Source organism: Vigna unguiculata, chromosome 4 (assembly GCF_037176805.1).
Source record: "Vigna unguiculata cultivar grain cowpea cultivar isolate G323 ecotype 2 chromosome 4, ASM3717680v1, whole genome shotgun sequence".
Lineage (NCBI taxonomy): Eukaryota > Viridiplantae > Streptophyta > Magnoliopsida > Fabales > Fabaceae > Vigna > Vigna unguiculata.
In genome coordinates this window covers 11,817,962-11,841,415 of record NC_140795.1, presented here as the reverse complement: position 1 = coordinate 11,841,415, position 23,454 = coordinate 11,817,962, and the positions used below count along the sequence as shown (strand labels likewise).

General features: G+C 29.6%; 3 protein-coding genes across 9 annotated transcripts; 1 reads left to right on the top strand and 2 right to left on the bottom strand.

Annotated features, from left to right (window-relative positions):
* The first annotated feature begins 1,648 nt into the window (after window positions 1-1,648).
* LOC114181963 (FAD-dependent oxidoreductase family protein) lies at window positions 1,649-7,146 on the top strand. Of its 2 annotated transcripts, none has more exons than XM_028068670.2 (6): window positions 1,649-1,726; window positions 1,926-2,323; window positions 4,138-4,419; window positions 4,568-5,004; window positions 5,752-5,911; window positions 6,847-7,146. In XM_028068670.2, the coding sequence occupies exons 2-6, from the start codon at window positions 1,973-1,975 to the stop codon at window positions 6,958-6,960; spliced, it is 1,344 nt and encodes a 447-aa protein (XP_027924471.1). In that variant the 5' UTR covers window positions 1,649-1,726; window positions 1,926-1,972; the 3' UTR covers window positions 6,961-7,146. The 2 variants fall into 2 exon arrangements, with proteins under 2 accessions (XP_027924471.1, XP_027924470.1); XM_028068669.2 differs by having other exon boundaries at window positions 1,654-1,726; window positions 1,851-2,323.
* Window positions 7,147-7,314: 168 nt separating this feature from the next.
* Window positions 7,315-11,253, bottom strand: LOC114181964 (ABSCISIC ACID-INSENSITIVE 5-like protein 2). Of its 6 annotated transcripts, none has more exons than XM_028068672.2 (4): window positions 11,119-11,253; window positions 9,796-10,978; window positions 9,606-9,677; window positions 7,315-7,523 (listed from the first exon to the last, which is right to left on the bottom strand). In XM_028068672.2, the coding sequence occupies exons 2-4, from the start codon at window positions 10,450-10,452 to the stop codon at window positions 7,443-7,445; spliced, it is 810 nt and encodes a 269-aa protein (XP_027924473.1). In that variant the 5' UTR covers window positions 10,453-10,978; window positions 11,119-11,253; the 3' UTR covers window positions 7,315-7,442. The 6 variants fall into 6 exon arrangements, with proteins under 6 accessions (XP_027924473.1, XP_027924475.1, XP_085528634.1 ...); XM_028068674.2 differs by having other exon boundaries at window positions 9,796-10,863; window positions 11,119-11,239; XM_085672508.1 differs by lacking the exon at window positions 11,119-11,253 and having other exon boundaries at window positions 7,315-9,496; window positions 9,606-9,700; window positions 9,796-11,112.
* Window positions 11,254-19,306: 8,053 nt separating this feature from the next.
* Window positions 19,307-22,008, bottom strand: LOC114182651 (uncharacterized). Its single transcript, XM_028069561.2, has 9 exons — window positions 21,786-22,008; window positions 21,509-21,713; window positions 21,307-21,397; window positions 21,049-21,194; window positions 20,705-20,948; window positions 20,511-20,615; window positions 20,241-20,423; window positions 19,939-20,143; window positions 19,307-19,852 (listed from the first exon to the last, which is right to left on the bottom strand). Exons 1-9 carry the CDS (start codon window positions 22,006-22,008, stop codon window positions 19,365-19,367), a joined length of 1,890 nt encoding a protein of 629 aa, XP_027925362.2. The 3' UTR covers window positions 19,307-19,364.
* Window positions 22,009-23,454: the final 1,446 nt, after the last annotated feature.

Sequence of the window (23,454 nt, the reverse complement as noted above, 5' to 3'; positions counted from 1 at the left end):
TTAGTACTTAATTTTGTAAAAATATTTATACTTAATTATTTTTAATCTTATAAAAAATGGATTACAAAAATATTTTAATTATTAAAAAAAAATTGGGACAAAATTGAATCAGATACACATACTTAGGTACTAAATTGAAACAAAAAGACATATGTGGGGACTAAATCGAAATCAACACAATGACATCTAATAGTGACACTGACATGTGGCATTACAATGGCACGTGACACTGACAATGCCACGTGTCACACACAGGGACTTGACATGTGGCATTTTTAATTTTTTTTAAAAAAAAAATTTTAAAAATTTTAAAATTAAAAAAAAATTAATTTTTTTTAAAAAAAAAATCAAAAAAACCACAGATTGACATGTGGCACGTTGACTAACGATGTTAGTCAACTTTGTCAGAAAGGGACCTAATTGAAGCAATTTTCAAAAGTTAGGATGCAATTGACACTTTTTTAAAAGCGGGTACCAATTTGACATACTAGTACCAAACTGGGTACCTTACGATTAATTAAACCAATATTTAAAGAGATTAGTCAAAAGAAGTTAATACCTATACAATACTCAAGATATTAACTAAAGGCGATTATGAGGTCAAACAATACTCAAAATATTTATTAGTTTAATGAGACTTAAATTGTTGATTGAAAACTAGACATAATAAACATCATTAGATGAATTAATATAAAAATATATTGTATATCATTATTATTATCTACATTAAATTAAGAAGAATAATTATTCTAATAATAAGTTTTTAAAATGTTCTATACAAGAAAATAAGTTAAGTTAAAAATCCACCATAAAAAAAAAGAAAATATAAGATAGAAAGTCATTAAAGAATTGTTCATCATATAAAATTATGGGTTAAGTATGTTTTTAGTCCTCAAACTTTGACTCAAAATTGGATTTCGTCCCTGTTTGAAACTTCGATACATTTTGGTCCCTAAACTTTAAAAATAAATGAATATAGTCCTTTTGACCCAATTATGTTAACTTTTTTTGACGTGTCGAACACTTTTCATATTAGTATTAAAGTTTTTTACACTGTTTGACACATTCTTGGTTCAATATCTACTGAGAAATATGCTCGACACTTCAACAAAAGTTAACGTAATTGTGTTAAAAGGATTATATTAATTCATTTTTAAAGTTTAGAGACCAAAATTTATTGAAATTTTAAATAGGGACAAATTCCAATTTTAGGTCAAAGTTCAGGGACTAAAAACATACTTAACCCTAAAATTATTGTTTAAGTATTTTTCAATAAATGATATTTACAAAAAGTTTTAAAAAGTAATTAAAACATAATTCTCCATTATTATGTTTTTTTAGCATGATTAATATCAATAAAATAGTTTTTTATTTTCCATATGTGAGTCAACATATTGATTTTAGAAAAATAAGACAAATCTAAATTAAATTTACATATTGAAATTTAATAATATTCCTCTAATAATGAAATTTCTTGGTCTCAAACAGTGTTATAACATCATTAGTCAGTAAAACCTCTAAAATAATATAATATTAATAAAAAAATATTATTTATTTATCTTAAAATTTGAAGGCAAAGAAATAGTAATTTATTTCATCTTATTATCTTATCAAATACCTGTGTATAATATTTACTATACAATTTTCTTATAATGATTATACATAATACATACAATCTTTAAACACGGATCCTTTCTCGATGATACTCTTTCCAAAATCTACTTTGGTAAGGTGCTTTCTTTTTGGATTTCCTCTACACCTCCAACAATTTTTAAAATCTCAGAAATATTCTTTCATCATTTGAACGAAATTACGTATATCACACTTTCAAAATTGTTTCTGAGCTGCAGGAAGAAAGTACCTTTGTTAATGGTGAATTAGCCCATGATTTCGTCTTGTTCTTATCTTTCTCTCTTTGCAACCAGACAAACAAAGAAACAAGGTGAGAATTGAAACAGCCTAAGCTGGAAAAATGCTGAAACAAACAGTTCAAAGGTTTGAAGGATGCATATCAGCATCAAGAAGAAATGGTGATGTCCATATGAAATGGAAGAAACACTTATTTGGCAATTGGGTGAGAAGCATGAGCAGCAAGCCCCAAAGTAATGACAACAGGTCAACCTCGTACAGTGTTCCAAAGGAGAGAGTGGAGTGCGTAGTGATAGGGGCTGGAGTTGTTGGCATAGCAGTGGCAAGAGCCCTAGCACTTAAGGGCAGGGAAGTGTTGGTCGTAGAATCAGCCCCCACCTTTGGAACCGGGACCAGTTCCCGAAGCAGTGAAGTTATTCATGCTGGAATCTATTACCCTGCAAATTCTTTCAAGGTGGGTATCTCCCTTGTAATCAAAGTTGTCATTTTTATATACCCACAAAATATAGCTGCCATTTTTTGCTTTGCTGTGGTTCGATTTCGTTAAAATTGCTGACAAATACGGTCGATATATGTTTTTATTGTGGCCACACTAACCCCAGAAATCTTGACGGAGGGACTGAAATCTTTGTGTTATGTGTTAGTTGGTGAAAAGAGAATATTGGGTATTGGAGACTCAAATGATGGAGTCATTCATTGACCTACAAGGCTTGATCATTTGAGTTGATCAATTGGGAGGCAATGGATTAAGAGATGACATTTCTGCATTTGAACTTCTATTGAATGCATTAATTAAACATTTCGATACTTGGGTTAAAGTAAAATCATATGATGAATCATTATGCTCTAGTTTTACTGAATAAAGTTGATGTTATAAGGTAGTAGCGGCAAACACGATTTATATTCTAACCTCACTTCTATTAACAAAAAATGAACTGTTTGCAGTGCGTTGGTTACCTTGGTTTAGGCCTTCATATCTATTCTTTTTGCCATACAAAGTGAAAATAATATATATAATGCCACAAAGAGACTTCCTATGGGGTTGGAAGGCAACAGGTAGGAAGAGAGCATGGAATATAAGCAAACCTAAGGAACAAGGAGGGTTGGGTATTAAGGACATTAGGCTAGCCAAGTGGAAATGGGGGTTGGCTACAGTATATAAGGGTTTGTGGGGAGAAATTTTGGAATCCAATGGAGAAACTTGAATAATAAGGGGTGCTAGTAGGCAACGATGTATGTGTAATGTGTGTTGAGATGGATGAAACCGTGTGTCATCTATTTTTTACTTGTAAGGTGGCAACTACAATATGGAATGTGTAATACAAGTTTAGTACAACATTGTCAAGCAGCAAATCACTTCCAACAGTTTAGTAGTTTAGAGCTTAGTGCTAAAGGTAATATCTTTTGGAAGTGTATGTGGATAGCAACCATTTGGGATCTTTGTAATATGAAAAATAGAATTATCTTTAAGAATGCTACTGGGGATGCAGAAGAAATATTTTGTCTAGCACAAATTAAAGCTTGGACATGGTTAGCGCATAAATTCAAAAAGGCATACTTTTCATACCCTGAATGGTATCTTTGTCCCCTTATCTGTATAAGATCAGTAGGGTAGTAACAAAGTTGGCTAGAGGAGGATGATGTGAAATGGGAACTTAGGTTTGGTTAGCTTTTGAAAAACCTCTACTTTGTTTTGCAGGTAAGGAACTTTTACACTGAAGCAAGGTACTCATGGATAAAGTTGTAGAATATATTAGCAAGGGGCTAACTTGGTGAAGAACTTACCCAGTCTCTACTTGGGCTGACCTTTACACATCAAAAGTAGGAATTCAAAGTTGTTTTATAGTTATGGATAACATCTAAGGGTCACACATACCCTTATAACTAATCTTTCTCTTTTCTTTGTTGTGGTTTTTTTGGTCCAAATTGAGGGGTATCCTGATTTTTTAGTTGATAATGAGCCCTTTCTTCATGTGATGGGTTTTGATGTAATTTGTACTATGAGCTTTTGTATTGTATCTAGAGTTCTATCTTTGAATATACTCTACTAGCATGTACTTGTTTTTGCAAGTTTTGTACAAGGGTTAGGATACTCCAAGTGTGCTGTATTATTTATTTAATTCCTTTTTGTTGATGAAAAAAATGTACATAATGCTAAAACGTATCATTACATTCATGTAATATACTAGTGATTTTTTGTTTGCTGACTCGTTTTCAGTCTGTTTTTCCCCCTTTCGCGTAGACCATAATTCAGTCTGTTTTTTGTAGGCAATTTTTTGTAAAAGGGGAAGAGAAATGTTGTATGAGTATTGCTCCAAGCATGATATTCCACATAAACAAATTGGTAAGCTTATAGTGGCTACTCGATCTTCTGAGATTCCAAAGTTATGTGATATTTTAAATCGTGGGATTCAAAATGGGGTTGATGGTTTGAAGATGGTGGATGGTGTTGATGCCATGAAAATGGAGCCTGAATTGCAATGCATGAAAGCAATACTATCACCTGTCACTGGGATTGTTGATTCTCATTCATTAATGCTTTCTTTAGTGGTATGCATTTCTAGCTTCTTTTACAATCAATTTTACAAATTCATTGTGAATCTTCTATTTTACAATCAGTTTTTGACAATTACGCATTGCCTTTATTTTGAGTTAGAACGATATATTCACAGGAATATGAATCCTCATGCTCGTCCAGGGGGAAGCTGAAAATCATGGAGCAACCTTCACGTACAATTCAACAGTCATTGGTGGCCATGTAGAAGGAAATGATATTTGTGTTCATGTGACAGAAACTGAGCGTCTTAAAGAATGGAAAGGGACATCTATTTTGCATCCAGAACTACTACTAAGTTCTAAACTCATTGTGAACTCTACTGGCCTAAGTGCCCCTGCCCTTGCAAAAAGATTTAGTGGCCTAAAAAGTGGAGTGGTTCCTCCTTCTTACTATGCCCGGGGTTGCTACTTTACATTATCTAATACTAAAGCCTCTCCTTTTAGACATTTGATATATCCTATACCAGAGGATGGTGGCATTGGAGTGCATGTTACTATAGACTTGAATGGTCAGGTCAAGTTTGGCCCAAATGTTGAGTGGATTGACAGTGTTGATGATATCTCAAGCTTTCAGAATAAGTATTTCCCTTCATTTGCATGGTTTTTGTTTATGTTTTAGTATCTGCTTCTGTTGCATGTTCTATTTCCTACTTCGTATGATCCATAGCAACATCTGTTTGTTTCTGAAATAGTTCAATTCCATAATCTATAATTATTATTTCTGATTAGTACTTTGATAAACATGCTCACCTGGAGCATTTTTCACCCTACCATTATTGCGATTACATTGTACCAAGTACTTGAACACTCTACTGCATGCTTGAAGTAACGAACAAGTCATGGTCATGAGCTAGTTGCAAGCATAATGAAATCATGTTTTAGTTTCTAACAGTTTCTTAGCATGGGGAAGGTAGATTCTGCACTCTACTCAGAATAGGCATTATCTGTTAATTCTGATCCTATTGATGGAACTACGGCTTGGATTTATTCTGTATTTACTGGTTTGTGTCTGTATCTAGATCATGTGTATAGTTTTTGGATGCCCCATTGTATTGTCTCCTTTCATTTTTTTCTATATACTTAAGATTAATCCTAAATTTTAAGTCGATATACATAAATTTTGCTCTCACTGGAACTATTTTACAGCTGCATATGATCTTAAGCAAAAGATATAAACAGCTAACTTAATAGTAAATAAGAATTTGCTGCTGTAAAATTTTTGTTCATATTCTCCCTTTTCTTTCATGGTGTGTTTTCCATGTATGCCTTTGATAAAAGAAATGTGTATTGAGTTCACAGAACTGACTAAAGAACAATGAATCCTAGGTTTGATTATTCGGTGAATCCAAATCATGCTGAACGATTTTATCCAGAGATAAGAAAGTACTACCCAAATCTGAAGGACGGTTCCCTGGAACCTGGATATTCAGGGATCAGACCTAAACTTTCAGGACCCTCACAGCTACCTGCTGATTTTGTTATACAGGTTTTTTCTCACACTCTCTTATTCCTCAACCTTTATGCTGACAATTTCGCATACTTGATTAGAAGCAGTATTGTCCATGATGTTAGATTCAGTGCTGTGTTTCATGGATAATATTTATGTAGCAGTTCTCTTATTTTTACTGAATGGTCTATATGCCACCATATGTTACATATTTAGATGCTAAACTTCATTTGCTACATTTTTATCATAAATGAAAAGTATCGGCATTGGTGTTCTACAACTATGTTTTATGCATCATATAATTTGTTTATCTTTTTATGTCATTGGCTAGTACGCACGCCATAGATTTTGTTTATCTTTCCATGATTACCTTGCAATCACACCATGCACTTTTCTCTTACTGATTTTTGTTTTGTAAACTACAAGGTTCTGATTACATGGTAAAATATGCTTCGGCTAGAAACTACTAGTTTGTTGATCTTTATTGCAAATAGATAGATAATAAGCATTGGTTGGTGTTCTAGATCCATCTTTTTCCTTCACGTTAACTTCACAGGAATGGATTTGGATAAATTAGCATTGCAGTGTTGCAGGAGGCAACATGTTATAGTGATGACTTTCGATCAGGGGAATGAAAATGTGACATTATTGACTGTAAATGCACAAGCTAATTAAGGATGTCACATGTTTCCGTGAAAAGTATTTCAGGTCACTCAGATAACGTCCATAATAGATTCTGTCTAGATAAACTCACTTTACTAATATGTTTCTAATAAGATGGAATAAAACAATAACATTTCTGTAATTTGAAAATTTTGCTCATCTTTTGGACTATATATAGTTGCATATGATCATTGTGTTCAATGAATGAACAATCTTCGAAGGTTCCACTGTGAATGGAGAGAGTAGTTTCAGTTTCGACATTTTAATTAAACAATGGCTTCTTTGTTCCATCTGTTTTTTAATTTGTGCAGGGAGAGGACATTCATGGAGTACCTGGTCTTATCAATCTTTTCGGAATAGAGTCACCTGGTCTAACATCAAGCATGGCCATTGCAGAATTTATCTGCACAAAATTTGTGGGGTGATTCAGGCATAAAGCTTGAAACATGAACATACTTGACACCATTGAAAACCAAATTGTTGTTATACTTTAGCTTACTTTGAAAAAATAATGGCTAGTAATTCTCAATTTTATGAGAATTTAATAAAATATTATTCCAGCTAATAAACTTTATCAAAAGGGCATTTAGTCTTGCAGTTTTAAGCTATAACTGAGTACACCTTGATTATACAATTGCATAATTACCGAAAATGGATCCCAAATTAAAGTACATTGATAGAGCAACTTAAATTGTAAGCCAAACTTGTCAAAATATACGTAAGAGGAAACATTGGTAGAATAGAACAAGCTGAGGAAAACTGATTGCATCACAACCAACTACCAGGAGAAAAATGGCCACCCAACTTTATCCAACTCAAAGAGTTAAGAGTCAACAGTATAATCCACATGAAAACTATGTGATGTGATAGCATGAAAAAGAATTGAGAATTCATTGCAATGAAGATATCAAAAGATGGCTGAACTAGTTCTGCGAAGCTGTTGCTTAGGCTCAGGTGGTGGCACAGATGGCAATGCCTTCTCAATCTCCTGCAACAAGGAATCATTAGTCATCCCTGTTTGAATAAACTTCTCACTCAGGTAAATCCTGAACAAACAACAGTCTAAAACAATCTTTAATGGCTTCATAAACTTTTCAAGAGTACTTATTCAAGAAGAAAATAAGATGAAATGAACTAAAGTTTTTCCATGAATTCAAATCAAGCTATATATTTCAATCTTTTTCTATTTTTTTTTTATGCAAGTGTTAATTGAAAAACTCATCTAATCATTCTATTGTAATGACACAGCCATTCCAAATGTTCAAGTTATCAGGGAAAGGCAAGTTGAGTTGTGTCCTGCTTCAAGCTCTAAGATCCTGAAGAAGGTTCTAAGATTATAACAAGTTATAGATATTTATCCTGAACTACTTTCAGTTTTCAATAAGATAAACCTCTTGTAGATGTAACTTGTAAGTATAACCATAATATGTGCATTGTGTTTAAAACTGTAGAACACTTCAGACTGAGGGAAAAAATGTTGAAGTTACTTCCCTGTGTTTTACATTTTTGGGGCCTTCCCTTTTCATTGAAGTTTTCCCTTAAGGTTCCTTTTTGTGAAGTTGTAAAGAAGAAATTGAACCCAATAGCCTGAATAGTTTAAAAAACAAACAGAAAAACAAAAGGGTCGAAGCCAAAATAGAGACCTAAAACTATGGACAATAATATGAAGGTTCTCTCACAAATTCAATGATGTTTTAACCAATGTTCATTATCAACTTCAACATTTGGAATCATGATGCATTCCAAATATTAAAGCTTTGAAAGTGTATGCTACCAAGTGAGATTCTAACACATAAAAATCTAATCACTCTGTCTCAATAAAATGGCAAACATAAAATTTCATAATCAGTGCAATGTTTGATTAGAACTAAGCATTCAACAAAAGTGCAACACACATATGTAGTTAATATGTCCAAGAAACAAGCACGTACAAACACGAAATACTTTTCTATCTTTTCCAAAACGACTTCGCTTGTCAGCCATGATCATAAAAGACAGAGACAGTAACAAACTAAATATTCACTAGGCCAATCAATGGAGTTTTCTGCAACTTATTAATTGTCAACCAACTTCTATTAGGATACATTATGGTTGTAAGGAAAGAGAAAATTTCACGTTATCCTGACAACTTTTTCTAGTTTACCTTTTTTAGTCAACATTCTCTCGATGTAAAACACGAGAAAATCTAGATCCAAATGCAATTAAAGAATCATAATAGCGACAAAGACCAGTCTATCTTAGAAGTTCAACTAATTTGAACATTCTTAGTATTAGTTTTGAACCCAATCCCATTATTTTTTTTCCTTTTCTAAATAAAAGAATAATTCATATGTTACCTTCTTTTTAACAGGTTTGTCCACCACTAATTACTACAATTTATTCCATCATCCTCATCATATAATATACAATATTTCACCATATTAGTGCAATTTTAAACCAAATTACAGAAAATGGACAAATTTTAAAAAATTAATGTATATGGATAAATCATGTTTAGATGACTCGATTTTATTATAAAGAAGCCGTGTCAGTATGATACGATTTCAAATTTATTAAAGTGAAATTGCACTAGCTAGTCCTAGACTTCTTCCATTCTGTTTTTTTTTTTAATGTGAACTGAAATCGTGTATGGTGGTACAATTGCAGTGTAATTTAATTTAAACTGAAATCCTGCAACGATAACACGACTTAAGTTTGAACTGAAATTGTAACACAATTTCGATTGTTTGAGTCATCATTACACGACTTTAGTTCAAATTAAAGAAAAGAACGATTTACCTATGTGCTTAAAATTTGTCCATGTGGATAACTTTTGTTTAAAATTACACTAATATGGTGAAAAAACCAGCAACTCATTTTTCATTGTCATAAATCAATTGCCTAATCCAAGAAGATATCAGACAACCACAAGCTTTAGCCAGATGAAATCTTTTACAACAAGCATTTCAGCCATACAGTTTCCTGATAAGATGGCAGGCCGCAGGCCATGAAGAGATGTGGCAAACAAATATTTCATTAAACAAGAAAAAGATAAAAAATGACAAAGCAAAGGTAAGAATTACAAACATACATTCAGTCTTCTAAGCCTTTCATTCTCCTCTTCTAACTGCTTAACTTTAATCTCCAGTTCTTGTGTGTATGCCTGTGCATGAACATAGATGACACCTTGTATCAAATTAGAAACAAAAAATGAAAAGTAGATTTCAAAGAATAACATCGCACATACACACACACTCACAAACACACAAATGCAATGTAACCTGTCTTCTTGCCCGAGATCTAGCAGCAGATTCTCTATTTTTAATCATTCTCTTGTGCCTCCTCTCCACAGTCTTCTCCACCACATCACCAGAGGCAAGCCTTTTTCGACAGGGAGTTTGTGTATCAGATAAAGCTCCCATCACAGAAGCTGGCTCAGAGTATGCTGCATCAAGAACAAAAGCCTGCTGAATGGCATGCCCAGTCACATAACCCCCAACCATGTTCTGATGCTGCATTGAACAATGCTGGTATTGCATCCAATGACCATGCTGTGAGGAAGCTCCATTTGAATCAGAAACCACTCCAGCCTTCACCAAAAAGTCCTCCAGAGTCATCTCACCCAGTGTAGGCTTTCTTTTCTGGGTTTTCTCATCCTTCTTCAGTTGCATATCTCTCCACACCTCATCAACAGTTTTCCTGCTAAGATCCCTTGACACCTCAGGATTCAGAGAGAAACCTGAAGCAGCTTGGCCATCCTGCATGTCAGCACTCCACACACTCTTCAGCAACTCATCAAGATTCATGCTCCCAAGTGGCTTCCCCAAATCCCCAATCTGGGTATGCACCTCATCTAGGGTCAGATTGTACAAGGATCCTTGCCTAACCAAAGGGGTAGTATTGTTTGCCTCTTGAACTTCCCCACCTTCAGATCCCATTTTTCTTAACCCCAACACAACCCTACAATTCTACACCATGCATCTCCTAAGCTCCCCAGAAAGCATTTCAATCTCAGGTTAGTATTCTATTCCCCCTCCCCCCAGAAAAATACCCAGAAAGAAAACCAATTCTGATTCCAAAAGGCGGTTTCTTTAAGCTATGAAGATTTCATAACAAGCACCCACAAAGACAATTGTGAAGTAGTGGGTGAAAATTGGTCCTGAAGAAAACGAAAAAGACAAGCCAGATCAGATTTCAAGGGAATCAATGGTATAAATGGTCCGCACACCAACATAGGATGGCACTTGAGAGCAAAAGATAAAAGCCATCAACTAATCATCATGCATGTTATTTCCATCATCATCATCGTCACCACTGCGCATTAAAGAAATAAAAGGCCAAACTTGATCCTGCAAAATCACAAATGAAACCCCTTACGGTGATAAAAAAATTAACACTCCCTGCTGAAACAACATTGCTCATTACACTGTCAAGGAAAAAGGGTGATTGAGTTTTCTTGTCTTCCTTCAAATAAAAAAGATAAACTCATTAGTGAATAAAAAATGTGGCATTGAAGAATAGATAGTTCTAGTTCTGACTTTATAAGCTATGAACAAAACCAAAACTTAAGAGGGTCACCATATTTTCAGTAATATTTCACCTACTTGTGCAGTCTTACATATTGGAGGACCAAATTTGAAATCTTCAAAATCTACAAAAATGGCATTTCAAATTTTTCATTGGGAGTGGGAACACCAGTGCACACCAAGCAAGGTAGAAGAAATATTTTAAAAACAATAGTAATTAGTATCATTGTTAAATGGAAGAAGCACAGCCTTTTTCTCTCTCACCAGTCTTTTTCATTCCTCTTACTCATACAAAATATAATAATTAAATGATAAAGATGAGTGGGTAAAAGGTGATGACTCAATCTATTCGATCACACCATTTTTTTAATATTTATTTTTATAACTTAATTTTTTCGATTAAAATTAAAAAATGATTTTAATATTTATAAAATGATATTATTTATTTTAAAATTCTCGAAAAAAAATTACGTTGTATTTTCTACTCACATAATAATATTTATAATTCAGATCGTAACATAGTAAAGATATTATGATCATCAAACAAAATCATAATCGTTATTAATGCATTAACTATATGTAAATCATGTAAAAAATTTAGTACAGTTAAAAATCTATGTTTTTTTTCGTTTAACCTAATTAAAAATTAATATAATTAAAATTTTATTTTATTGTATCTTCAATCTCAAGAATTTTTTACGCCAATAGCACTGTTCTACTTTTTATTAACACATATAGTATACTGTTCCTGATATTTATAAGCATAGCATGGTTTTTTATTGTATCTGAGAATTCGGTCAGCAAGGAACCAAATTTTAACCTATTAGTTGGCTACTTTTTCATAAATTATGAGTCAGAATTCGGTCTTCAGGATCCAAATTTTAAACTAGTTTTTAATTGTTGAATTGGGATTTTTGAAATTTTAAAAAAAAATATTTTTAGGTGTTATTGTTTTATTTTCTCTTTTTTGAAAAAAAAAATGGTTGAATTAGAGATTAAAATAGTTTTAAAAAAATAGATTTAGTATTGTATTTTTAGTTATTTTAAGTGTTTTTTGGAAAAATAAAAATATAAATGTAGGCTTATTTTATTTTTGAATTTTTTGACTTAAAAATAGATATAGTATTGTGTATTAAGCTATTTTAGGTGCAATTTGGAAATATAAAAGTAAAAACAATTAATATATAATGTTTGAGGTGGTGTTATACTATTTAATTTTTTTATGTTTATTGAATATTTAAAATTAAAAAATTTGGTGGAAGCACAAATTTATTTTTCATTTATATTTTTTTACTTTAATTTCTTTATAAGAATTTTATTGATAAAATGTCTATTTTTTTACACAAATAAATAATGTGAAATTTATTGTTATATGGTGAAATAAAATAGTAGATATTAACTTTAAATATAAAGTTAGAATTAATTTTTTGAAATACCGTGATAAATAAATGACTAAACATTTGGTTGAAATTAATTATTTTTCTTGTAAAATTTTGTTTTTGTAATATACGTGTATTTTAATTGAAATTTATAAAGTATAATTGAACATAAAATATATTTTTAATGAAACATTACAAGTATCATAATTGACATAAATAAAAATAAAATTTATTTCTTTGTTGCTTGAATGAATAATTCAATATATTGTCAAGTGTCAGGACGTGCCACAAACGGGTCCAAATGTTGAACTTCTTTTCACTGCTTGATCATTTATGCAACATCAGTATCCATTTTGATTTCAGTTGTGTCATGGATAAATTTGTTGTTGACTATCTTCATGGACAAAGGTAAATAATATGAGTTAATTATGTTCAATAAGTTTATCCTTTTATTATTATCTTTTATTCTTACTTATTTTACATAAACCAAAAAAAATAAAAATTTAATTTAAAATACAATAATGCAATAGTTTTAAATATTTTAGTAATTTCCTTCATTTTTAAATTATTTTCTACAAATTTCCAATGTTATTTTTTGACTTCTTGCACATAAATCATTTTAGTAATTTCCTTTATTTTCATAAAAATATTGTTTAAGAATTTTTTAACAATCTATATTTTGGAATTTATTTGCTACATTACAAATTACTACAACAAAAATTTAAACCATATAAAAAAACTAAGTATACAAATGAAATTATTTTTTTTAACCTTTTAATATACAATTTTTAAATTGACTTTTATATTTCCAAATTACAACTAAAATAACTCAATACACACTACTATATCTATTTTAAATTGTTTTTTAACATAACAAATTCAAAAAATAATTTAATTACATTTACTTTGATATTTTTCCAAATAATACCTCAAATAACTTAATACACAATACTAAATCATTTAAAAAAAATAAACTCAACAATTTCAAAAATAAGTAAATTACATTTACTTTAATATATTTCCAAATTACACCTAAAATATCTTAAAATGCAATAAATAATATTTTTTTAATATTTGTTTTAACTAAACAAATTTTAAAAAAAATAACATATTTAAAAAATATAATTCGAACCATTTTTTTTGCAAAAAAAGAAAATAACACAATAATACCTAAAACTTTTTTTTTCAATTTCAAAAATCCTAATTCAACAATTTAAAAAAACGTAAAAAAAAAAATAAACCAGTTCAGAATTTGAGTCCTTAAAAACTAAATTCTGACTAATAATTTATAAAAAAGTAACCACCTGATTGGAGTCTCTAGAAATTAAATTCTTACATACAATCAAAGACCATGCTATGCTTGTAAATATTATTAGGAATAATGTGCGCGTTAATAAAAAGTGAAATAATGCTACCGGCGTGAAATATTCTCAATCTCAACCTCACTTTTCGTGAATGTCTTTTAATTAAAATAAAGTTTACACCTAATTGAAGGAGTTTTTAGTTGCACCATTTACCTTCATGAATGAATTTTAATTAAAATAAAATTCAATTAAGGCTAATAAATGAGATTTTAATTAAAATAAAATTCAAATATAATTAAAATAAAATATTTGTTATACATATTTCAATTCTTTGTTAATTTAAGTTTGATAAAATATTAACATGAGGAACAAATTTATTTTAATAATTTGTCATTTTTATTATAAAAAGTAAAATTTACAATACGATCCAACAATTTACAATTTTATGAAAACTTACTATCGTAATCATAATCTCAATTAATTTTAATTATTGTAACATTATTAGATATTTTAAATAAAATTAATAATGTCGTGTTATATTTAATATTGATATCTCAAAAAAATGAAATTTAATGTTATTTATTTATTTATTTTAAAATAAGCTTTAATTAAAAGTAGTAAATTTATTTAACATTTCACTTTACCATATTTACATTATTAAATAAATTATTTCAATTTAGGTATTTTAAACAATAAGCAATCACATAAGAATATAACAGGTATTTACAGTTCACTTTGAAAACTGGGAATATATTTATTAGAAGATATAAATATTTTCAGTAATTGGGAAATATATACAGTACAAAACTATATATTTATGCGATAGTTATACTTTAACCAACTATTAATAGTTTTGTTGCTTCTCAACCCTCTTATTTGTATTATCCTTTATTCTATTTTGACATATAACATACAATTATCACAAGCAAAAAATACAACTAAAACAGAAAAAGAATGGTAAACTAATGATAACTTTGAAGCTCCACAAATTCAAAATTTTACAATATAAAATTTGTTAACACTAAAATAGTCAAACATTTTTATCGGTAAACAACACATTATAAAAGACTCAGACAAAATAACTATATACTCAATTATGGATTTATGCATTGAGTCAGATACTCGTGAAGTTAGGTACTTACTTGAAATAATAAAATAAAATGTCACAATTGTAACATCCCATTTAGTAACCATTAAATGAAACGTTTCATAGTTGATAATCATGAAGCATAGAATACTAAAATTAGAGTTTTCAAAGTGGGTCAGAACTAGAGGACCAACCTAGCCCACCACGGGTTCGGGTCAGGTCGGGTTGAAATTTATTTACAAATTTCAGTACGGATTAATTTTTGACCCGGTCGACCAAGAACCCAGCTCAATCGAGTTGAACCTGTGGTGAGCCGGGTTGGCTCACCAACCTACCCGCAGATAAAGGGTCACAAAAAATTTTTGTATTTGGGTTGGGTTTTTTTTTTAGCTAACATATTGGGTTGGAAAATACAAACCTAATAATTTTTGTGATTTTTGTTTGTATTTGAGGTTGAACATTATCTTGGATTGTATTAAAATTTATCTTGATTTTAATCACAATTATAATTTAGTTTTTTTGGGACTGAAGAAAAAAATTGTATCCTTTTTTTTTAATTAAATGAGTCAGTGAGTCAATCTGTTTAACCCATCAACTCGTGGTGAGTCAAGTCAAGTTCAAATTTTTTTGGCTTGCTAACAAGTTAGTCGGGTTGTGTTAGCTCACTAAGTGACCAACCTGTAGGGGACCAGGTCGGGTTGGGTCGGGTTACCCGTTTTGACAGCTTTAACTAAAATGTATATATATATCATATTATAGTCATCCATAAGATAAGCTAAAATACAAATTTATACATGTGAGTCTAAGAGTTTGGAGTTTTTCAAAATATAAGCACAAGAGTCCTAAGCAAACTAGTTAAACAGTTATATCATCCTCTTCTTGCACCGGTCCTGTTATTAGATCCTCATATGCTCACACTAATCAGATGATCATTGCAAAAGAAAAAAATACAAGACAAACAAGACATAGAGAAAAAGGTAAGCTAATGTATCAAAATTTTACAGTTCATAATATATATACTTAAGTCATACATAATCTATCATCATATACAAAGACCTAAAGCTATGACTCAATTATTCAGATAAATGCATTGATATTTGACCCTAGTAAGTTGTGCACCTATGGTGGCATCTAGTGCTTTACAAAGCGGTACACATTACCACACACAAGGTTAGCCCGTTAACACCTTTGGTCAAGGTAAAACCCCTAGACTAGGACCTCATGCTCCATTCACCACATACTTCATTCCTCTCCACTTGAGAATTTGAATGGTTATTAGAGTGTTAGGATAACTTCCAATTGGATTCCTACATCAATGCATACACTACAACAATTCACTACTAATTCTCCTTGAATTAGTATTAACAATTATCAATTTCCAAGCATTTCTCAATTAATTATTAATAAAAGTTACAAAGCTTCTAAAATTAATCAACCAACAACTACTCAGGTTCTGATCCACTCACTCAGCAAACACATCTTCTTGCTGGGCGAAAAGTGTATAAATTTCCTTTCGACTAGCGACCAGATGGTTCATCCAACGAATTTATCACTGGGACTCCAAGAGAAAAAATGTTTCAATAAGTCCAATGACTCCTAATTTAGTGAGCTCTTGACTTTGAATTTGCCCAGTAAGGGATAAATTCTCACCCAGCAACTCCCAAGTCAATGAGCCTCTAACTTTGGATTCGTCCAATGAGTAAATTCTCATCCAATGACTCACAAGTCAGTGAGCCTCTGACTTTGGATTCACCCAGCGAGTAAATGCTCTTCCAGCGAGTTTGCATAATTCTACAGAACATGCTGCATAATTGTGCATCCCCAATCAAGTCTAAGCAACCTAAAAACCTTCACAAATGTCAAGCACATACCAAAAATGAATTAACCAAAAACATAAGTGTCAAAAACACTCAATTATAAAATAAATCCAATGGATATCCACAGGTAACATACCTCAAATTTAACACATCAATTTCACCCAATCATGTATCTTTCCATAAATCAAACACACCAACAATTCACATTATCATCTACAATTTATCAATTCAATAATTCCTACAAACCTAAAACACTTTAACTTAGCTTCCCTTACTTGTAAAACAACGTAGATAACTCAAAAATACCCAAACCTCCTTCGAGCTAATAGATGCACAACTCAACCTAAGAACAACATAAACATGATCAGGGAACATCATTAGGATCACTGATCAGCAGAAACTCACAGGAAAACTCTGAGACCTCATGCGAGTTAAGATCACTTACATACACAGATAACAACACCAAATCAAGGAAAAAGGCAGAAAATCAACTTACTCAATTTGAGAAATTGATCGGATGGAAGTGAAAAGTTCGCCATAAGGATCACCCTAACAGTCTCCGATCTTCAAAGAGATGAATATAGGATAAGAAATCTTAAAGAGAAGTTAGAGGACTCTAAGAAAAGGTTGTTAGAGGGATGATATGTTTATAAGTAATGAAACTCATTCATAAAATTTCTATTTGTACTTTAACCTTAATATTAAAATAATTGAATTTCATTATTTTAAACACTTTATCAATCTTAAAATACAATTATTGTGTGTTAAATTTTTTTATAATAATAAAAATTAATATTATTAATATTAATATTGCTACTATTATAATTATGAAATTAAATGTAAATTTTTTATAACTTTATTTAACTGGTTTTTATTTATTTTATAGATAGATTTTTAATTAGAAAAATGGTTAATTTTTAAAAATCGATCAAACTAAAAACAATTATTAAATTTAAATAAACAGTAAAATTGATAAAATAATTATTTTAATTTACTAGAAAACTTTTACTTAAAGAGTAATTTAGAAAACAAAGGTGGACAATAAAAAGGAAATCTTATATATACAGGTATATATAAAATTTCTTTTAAATTAACATAATTATTTTAATTTAAAAGAATCATTAAAGGATAATTTTGGAAAACAAATGTTGAAAAAAAAGGAAATTTCCTTAATATATAAGAATAGATAAATAAAATATTTATAAGATTTTAATAGAGAATACTGTTTAAAAGTAAAATTATATTAATAGTAAATTTCATTTTTTTATAGATGATATCTTTATAAAACTCCATACATGAATCATAATGATATATTATGATAATAAATATGATGTTTCAATTATTTATGAATATATATATATATATATATATATATTATAATAAATTTTTTTATTAATAATTAATTTTAATAATAAAATATAATTAAAAAATAAATTATAGTGACTAATTTAGATATTAATTTATAAATAAAAAATAATTAATTAAAATAATTAATAAAACGGTCACTGTAAATTTAAATTATATATATTTAATTTAAATTTTATAAGAATTCACACATATTTTATAATTACACATCCTATAACTTTTACTATTTTTAATATCATAATCTTCTACAGAATTCTATAAAGATGTCATCATTTAAATATACCCGACTTTATAATTGTAATAAACATCTATTGTAACATCACCTTTTTCTTGATTTACTATAATAGTGTTTTTCTTTTTTCCAATTTGTTGTTCTATTAGAGTTATTTTAGGAAGTTCTGATGACAAAAATTTCCAACAAGAAGTTGTGCTTCACACAAAAATTAAAGTAGAAGGCGATATCTCATATTCAATTAATCAAAGCATTTAACAGCATTAGTTTTATTTACTTCATATGTGAAAATAATTAATAAATGCAAACTGAAATTTAAAAAAAGAATATTGTAATACCTTCTTTATAAAGATAACCTTCTATAACAATAGATAATATTACATACAATAATCAATGAGAGTGTATTATGATGTTGTCAATCTATAAAAACTATCAACGTCTAATATAATTGATAAGTAAAAACTAAAATTTACAAAAGAATACTGTAATACCTTACTTATAAAGATTTATTATAATAATATTACAATTAGATATTATTATTGACAATAACCAAGAAAGTTTATGGTGATGTTATCGGTTTATTAAAACTACGCATATTTATAAATGTAATTAAATAATTATCTTTCTTATATTATATAACCATCTTTTTTTTCTTGATTTATTAGAATGATGTTCTTTCTTTTATTTTATTTTTTAATTCGTTGTTCTATGTGAGTTTTCTTTGGATAGTTTTATTAACTACTACATCAAACATGATCACATTACTATAACTTACGCTCAGATTACTGTATTATTTTCTATTTATTTAATCAAAGTTTAGTGTTCAAAAATAGAAACTATCACATAAATTTAAACCGATTAATATTAAAAAGTTCCAATATTAAGTTATATAGTTATTAAATTCTAACAAAGAAATAAAGCAAAAGGTAATATCATATTTAGTTAATCAAAATACTTAACAACTATAGCTAAAATAAAATATGTAAACATCCAGCCATATAATTTGCCAAATTTAAAGATAAATAGGACAACATCAATATATTATATATGCTAAATTGTATAATAAAAGAAAACGAAACAAGAACTTTATGTATAGAGTGGTAAATGGACTAAAATTATAGGACACATAATTTTGAATTCCTAATTTGTTTTGTGAGGTTTGGTTTCAAGGCCAAATCCAAAGGGGAAAAGAGGGTCATAATGACTATCTCCAATATTCATCGGCAATTGATCAATATTTTTGAACCATGTCCTTGGAAGCTTGCCTGTGAAACCATAATCACCAAACAAAACGTCAGTTACACCATCTCCTTCAGTACCAGGAAGCCAAGCCGCAACGAGAGCTTCAATTTTATCAACATATGGTTGTATAACCACAGGACGACCAGAGATTATCACAGTAACACATTTGACTGCTCCACACACATTATTTATGGTTTCTGGCCCAGGTGCAGAGATTGTCAAATTCAAACTATCACCATTTGTCTCAGCATATGGTTTCTCTCCAACTACCACAATGGCATATGCAAAATTATTAGACTTCACATAGTCCAAATCGGGATTCTCCTTGTACACTACTTCAGCATCTTTATGAATTGTGTTTCTGATAGCATTGAGGATTGTTGTACCTGTAAATTATATACGCCTTGTCAATATTGTGCTTTTAACGAACTATACAAAAGGGAAAGAAGTTGTGAAGGAATATATAATATACCTTTGGTGACATTGTTTCCTGTAACTCCTTGCCATTCGATGGTCCATCCACCACACTGATATCCTAGATTATCAGCGTGGCTTCCAGCAACCAATATCTTTGAAGCTCTTTTAGAAAGAGGGAGAAGTGGTTGGTTAGGATTTTCACCATTCTTCAATAGAACCAAGGATTTCCTCACAGCTTCCCGAGCCAAATCTCTATGTTTCTGTCAAGGTACATTGTTATAACGATTTTATCAACATGCAAAAAAAAAAAAAAAGTTGGTAGATGAAGAATATACATGTGTTTAACTACAAACAAACCTTCTTCCCAAGATGGTGAACTAGGTTATGATCAGCCAATGGGTTCTCAAAAAGGCCCATAACAAACTTTACTCTTAAAATTCTCCTTACTGCATCATCAATTCGGCTCATTGGTATGGCTTTACTTTCCACCAATGAGGTTAGGCCATCTATGAATTCTGTGTAGTTGAGGGGAACCATTACCTACATCATTACCAGAGCAAGTATTAGAAGATGTTAAAAGGTAAATGAAAAAATCATTCAAGTTTGGACATTAAACTCATAGTTTACCATGTCAACTCCAGCAGTGATTGCTGCGTAAATGGAATATGTGTAGTTAGCATGAGTAGGGGTAGTGATCTTATCAATTCCCTTCCAATCTGATATGACAAAACCCTATAAAAAAACCAACAAAATTTAGGACTTGTTTACTATGTCAATTTGCTATTTTGAATTAAATGAAGTCGTGAGAAGTTGAGTGTTACCTTAAAGCGTAATGAGTTCTTTAGAAAGTCTGTGATTAGATTACGATTGGCATGCATCTTTTCTCCATTCCAACTTGAATAAGAGACCATGACAGTCGAAACACCCTTGGCGATTGCATTATAATAGGCTGGCATGTGAATGCTAAGCAATCCATGTCTGCTTATCACTGTGTTGTTTTCATTGATTCCCTTTATGGTTCCTCCATCCCCAACATAGTGTTTTGCGGAGGCTATAACTTTCCGCCTATGCAAACAAATGGATCAATATTTTATATGATAAATTCTTGCAAGTAACAAAAGATAGAAACAAATATACGAAGCAAAGGGAATAATGAAGTTCTTACTTTCCAGCAGCATATGGAACACCCTTTGGCGAGTTTGCTGGGATTTCACCTTGCAAACCTGGAATGATCTCAGTCATAGCTTGAACTATTTTATGGTCTTCACTATAACTTTCGTAACATCTTCCCCACCTGGGATCTCTACAAACCTATACCACATATCATATTATAAGATAAGGCTATATATGAGGGAAAATAGATATCACATAATTATCATTAGATGTTGATAATAAAATTATTCAGTAAGAAATTCTTAGTTACCGCTATGCAAGGTGCAAAGGCGTATTGAATTCCAGTAGCTCTAATTTCTAAAGCAGTTGCTGCTCCAATTCTCCTCACCAGTTTAGGATCCCTGTTTGATGAGAGATAAATTCCATCATGATACACAAATATAATTTTAAAAACAATTTATTTGATAAGCTAAAAGTATAAAAAAGCAATTTAAAAAAAATTAAGAATATACCTGGTAGCACCTAGGCCAACATTGTGAGGAAAAATTGTTGCATTATATACATTATTATTGCCATGAACAGCATCGATCCCGTATATCATAGGAATCTCCAATCTAGTTGATAAAGAACCCTTCTGTAAATCATTCACCATGTTCATCCAATCCTCTGCAGAAGCTTGTGGCTTTGGAACACTGCCACCCCCACTCAACACACTCCCTACCAAAAGCACAAACCATATAACAAAAGAAGTAAAAATGAATTTATTGTAATTGAAAAAATTGACCTTACCGATATAATAGTTCTTCATGATTTCTGCAGAAGCAACTTTACGTTCGATTTGTGTCATTTGACCAATTTTCTCCTCTAAAGTCATTCTGTCCATGAGATCTTTGATTCGAACATTGAGAGGCTGTTTGGGGTCTTTATATTTCAAGTACTTTGTCTCACTCGTGGCTACCCAACAATGCAAGAGCATAAGCCACACCACAAAGATACTCACTTTTTTCACCATTTTCTTCTTCTCAAGAGATTCTGAAAATAGAGAAGAGAAAGAGGGAGAAAGATAATCCTTAGTGTGCAACTTTGTATTAATATATAGAGAAAAAACTAAGATAATATTGTTACTGTTATGTAACTTCTTCATCTATCATTAGAAAACAACAAGATACAGATCAAATAAGATATAACATCTTACCTTTTGGTTTATAAATAAGACATTACTGTATTTTTTTTATCTATAAATAAGATAATAGTATTCTGTTTTTAAATTTCAGTTTTCATTCGTTAATTGTTTTCACTTATAACTTTATATGAAGTGGATAAAACTTTTTTTTAGTTGAAGGTAGTTTTCCAACTGGACGATTTTATCTTTTATTAAATCAGAGTAATTTTACCATGTTAAAGAATAGATAACTCTATAATACTTAAAACTAAATCTTTTAAATGATGGCATCTTTATATAATTCCATAGAAGACTATGATATTAAAAAAATTAACATTTTAGGATTTCTGATTACTTCTTTAAAACCATATATATACACGAAATAACTACTTTTTCTTTTTGAAAATTAACCATATTTATATAATAAAATTATATATTCTTCACTAAAATTCGGTTTATATAATAATTTATAAGAATATAATTTTACTAATATAAAAATATAATACCTAAAAATAAAAGTATAATTGTATTAAAATTATATTATAATAATTACAAGAAAGATTTTTTTTTCCTTTTAAAACAAGCTGAATATAATAAAAATTTTAACTTCTTATGATAAACAAACAGAAAATTCATAAGAAATTAATAAAGAAGACTGTTTAAATTAAAAACGTAATAATAATAATAATAATAGTAAATTTATTTTTTTTAAACTATGACATCTATATAATATTAAAAAAATTGTATATATATATATATATATATATATTTTGTTTCAATTTCATTTGTGAATTTTAATATATTGTTTTTAAATATTAAATTAGAAAATATTTCAATTTATGTTTAGAAACCACAACTTCAAAATTATTATACATGTAAATTATGATAAAATTTAAATAAAATATATAATAAATGTTTAAATATATATATATATATATATATATAACTAAATATATATATTTTTTACTATATAATCATATATAATCTTTTAAACAAACAAAAAATTAATAAGATGTTAATAAAGAAGATTGTTTAAATTAAAAGCGTAGTAATAATAATAATAAATTTATTAAAAAAATTATACGAAGTGTGATTATAAATATATATATATATATATATATATATATATATATATATATATATATAATATTTCAATTTATGTTTAGAAACCAAAGTTTCAAAATTATTATACATGTAAATTATTATAAAATTTAAATAAAATATACAATAAATTTTTAAATATATATATATATATATATATAACTAAATAAATATTTTTTTTACTATATAATAATT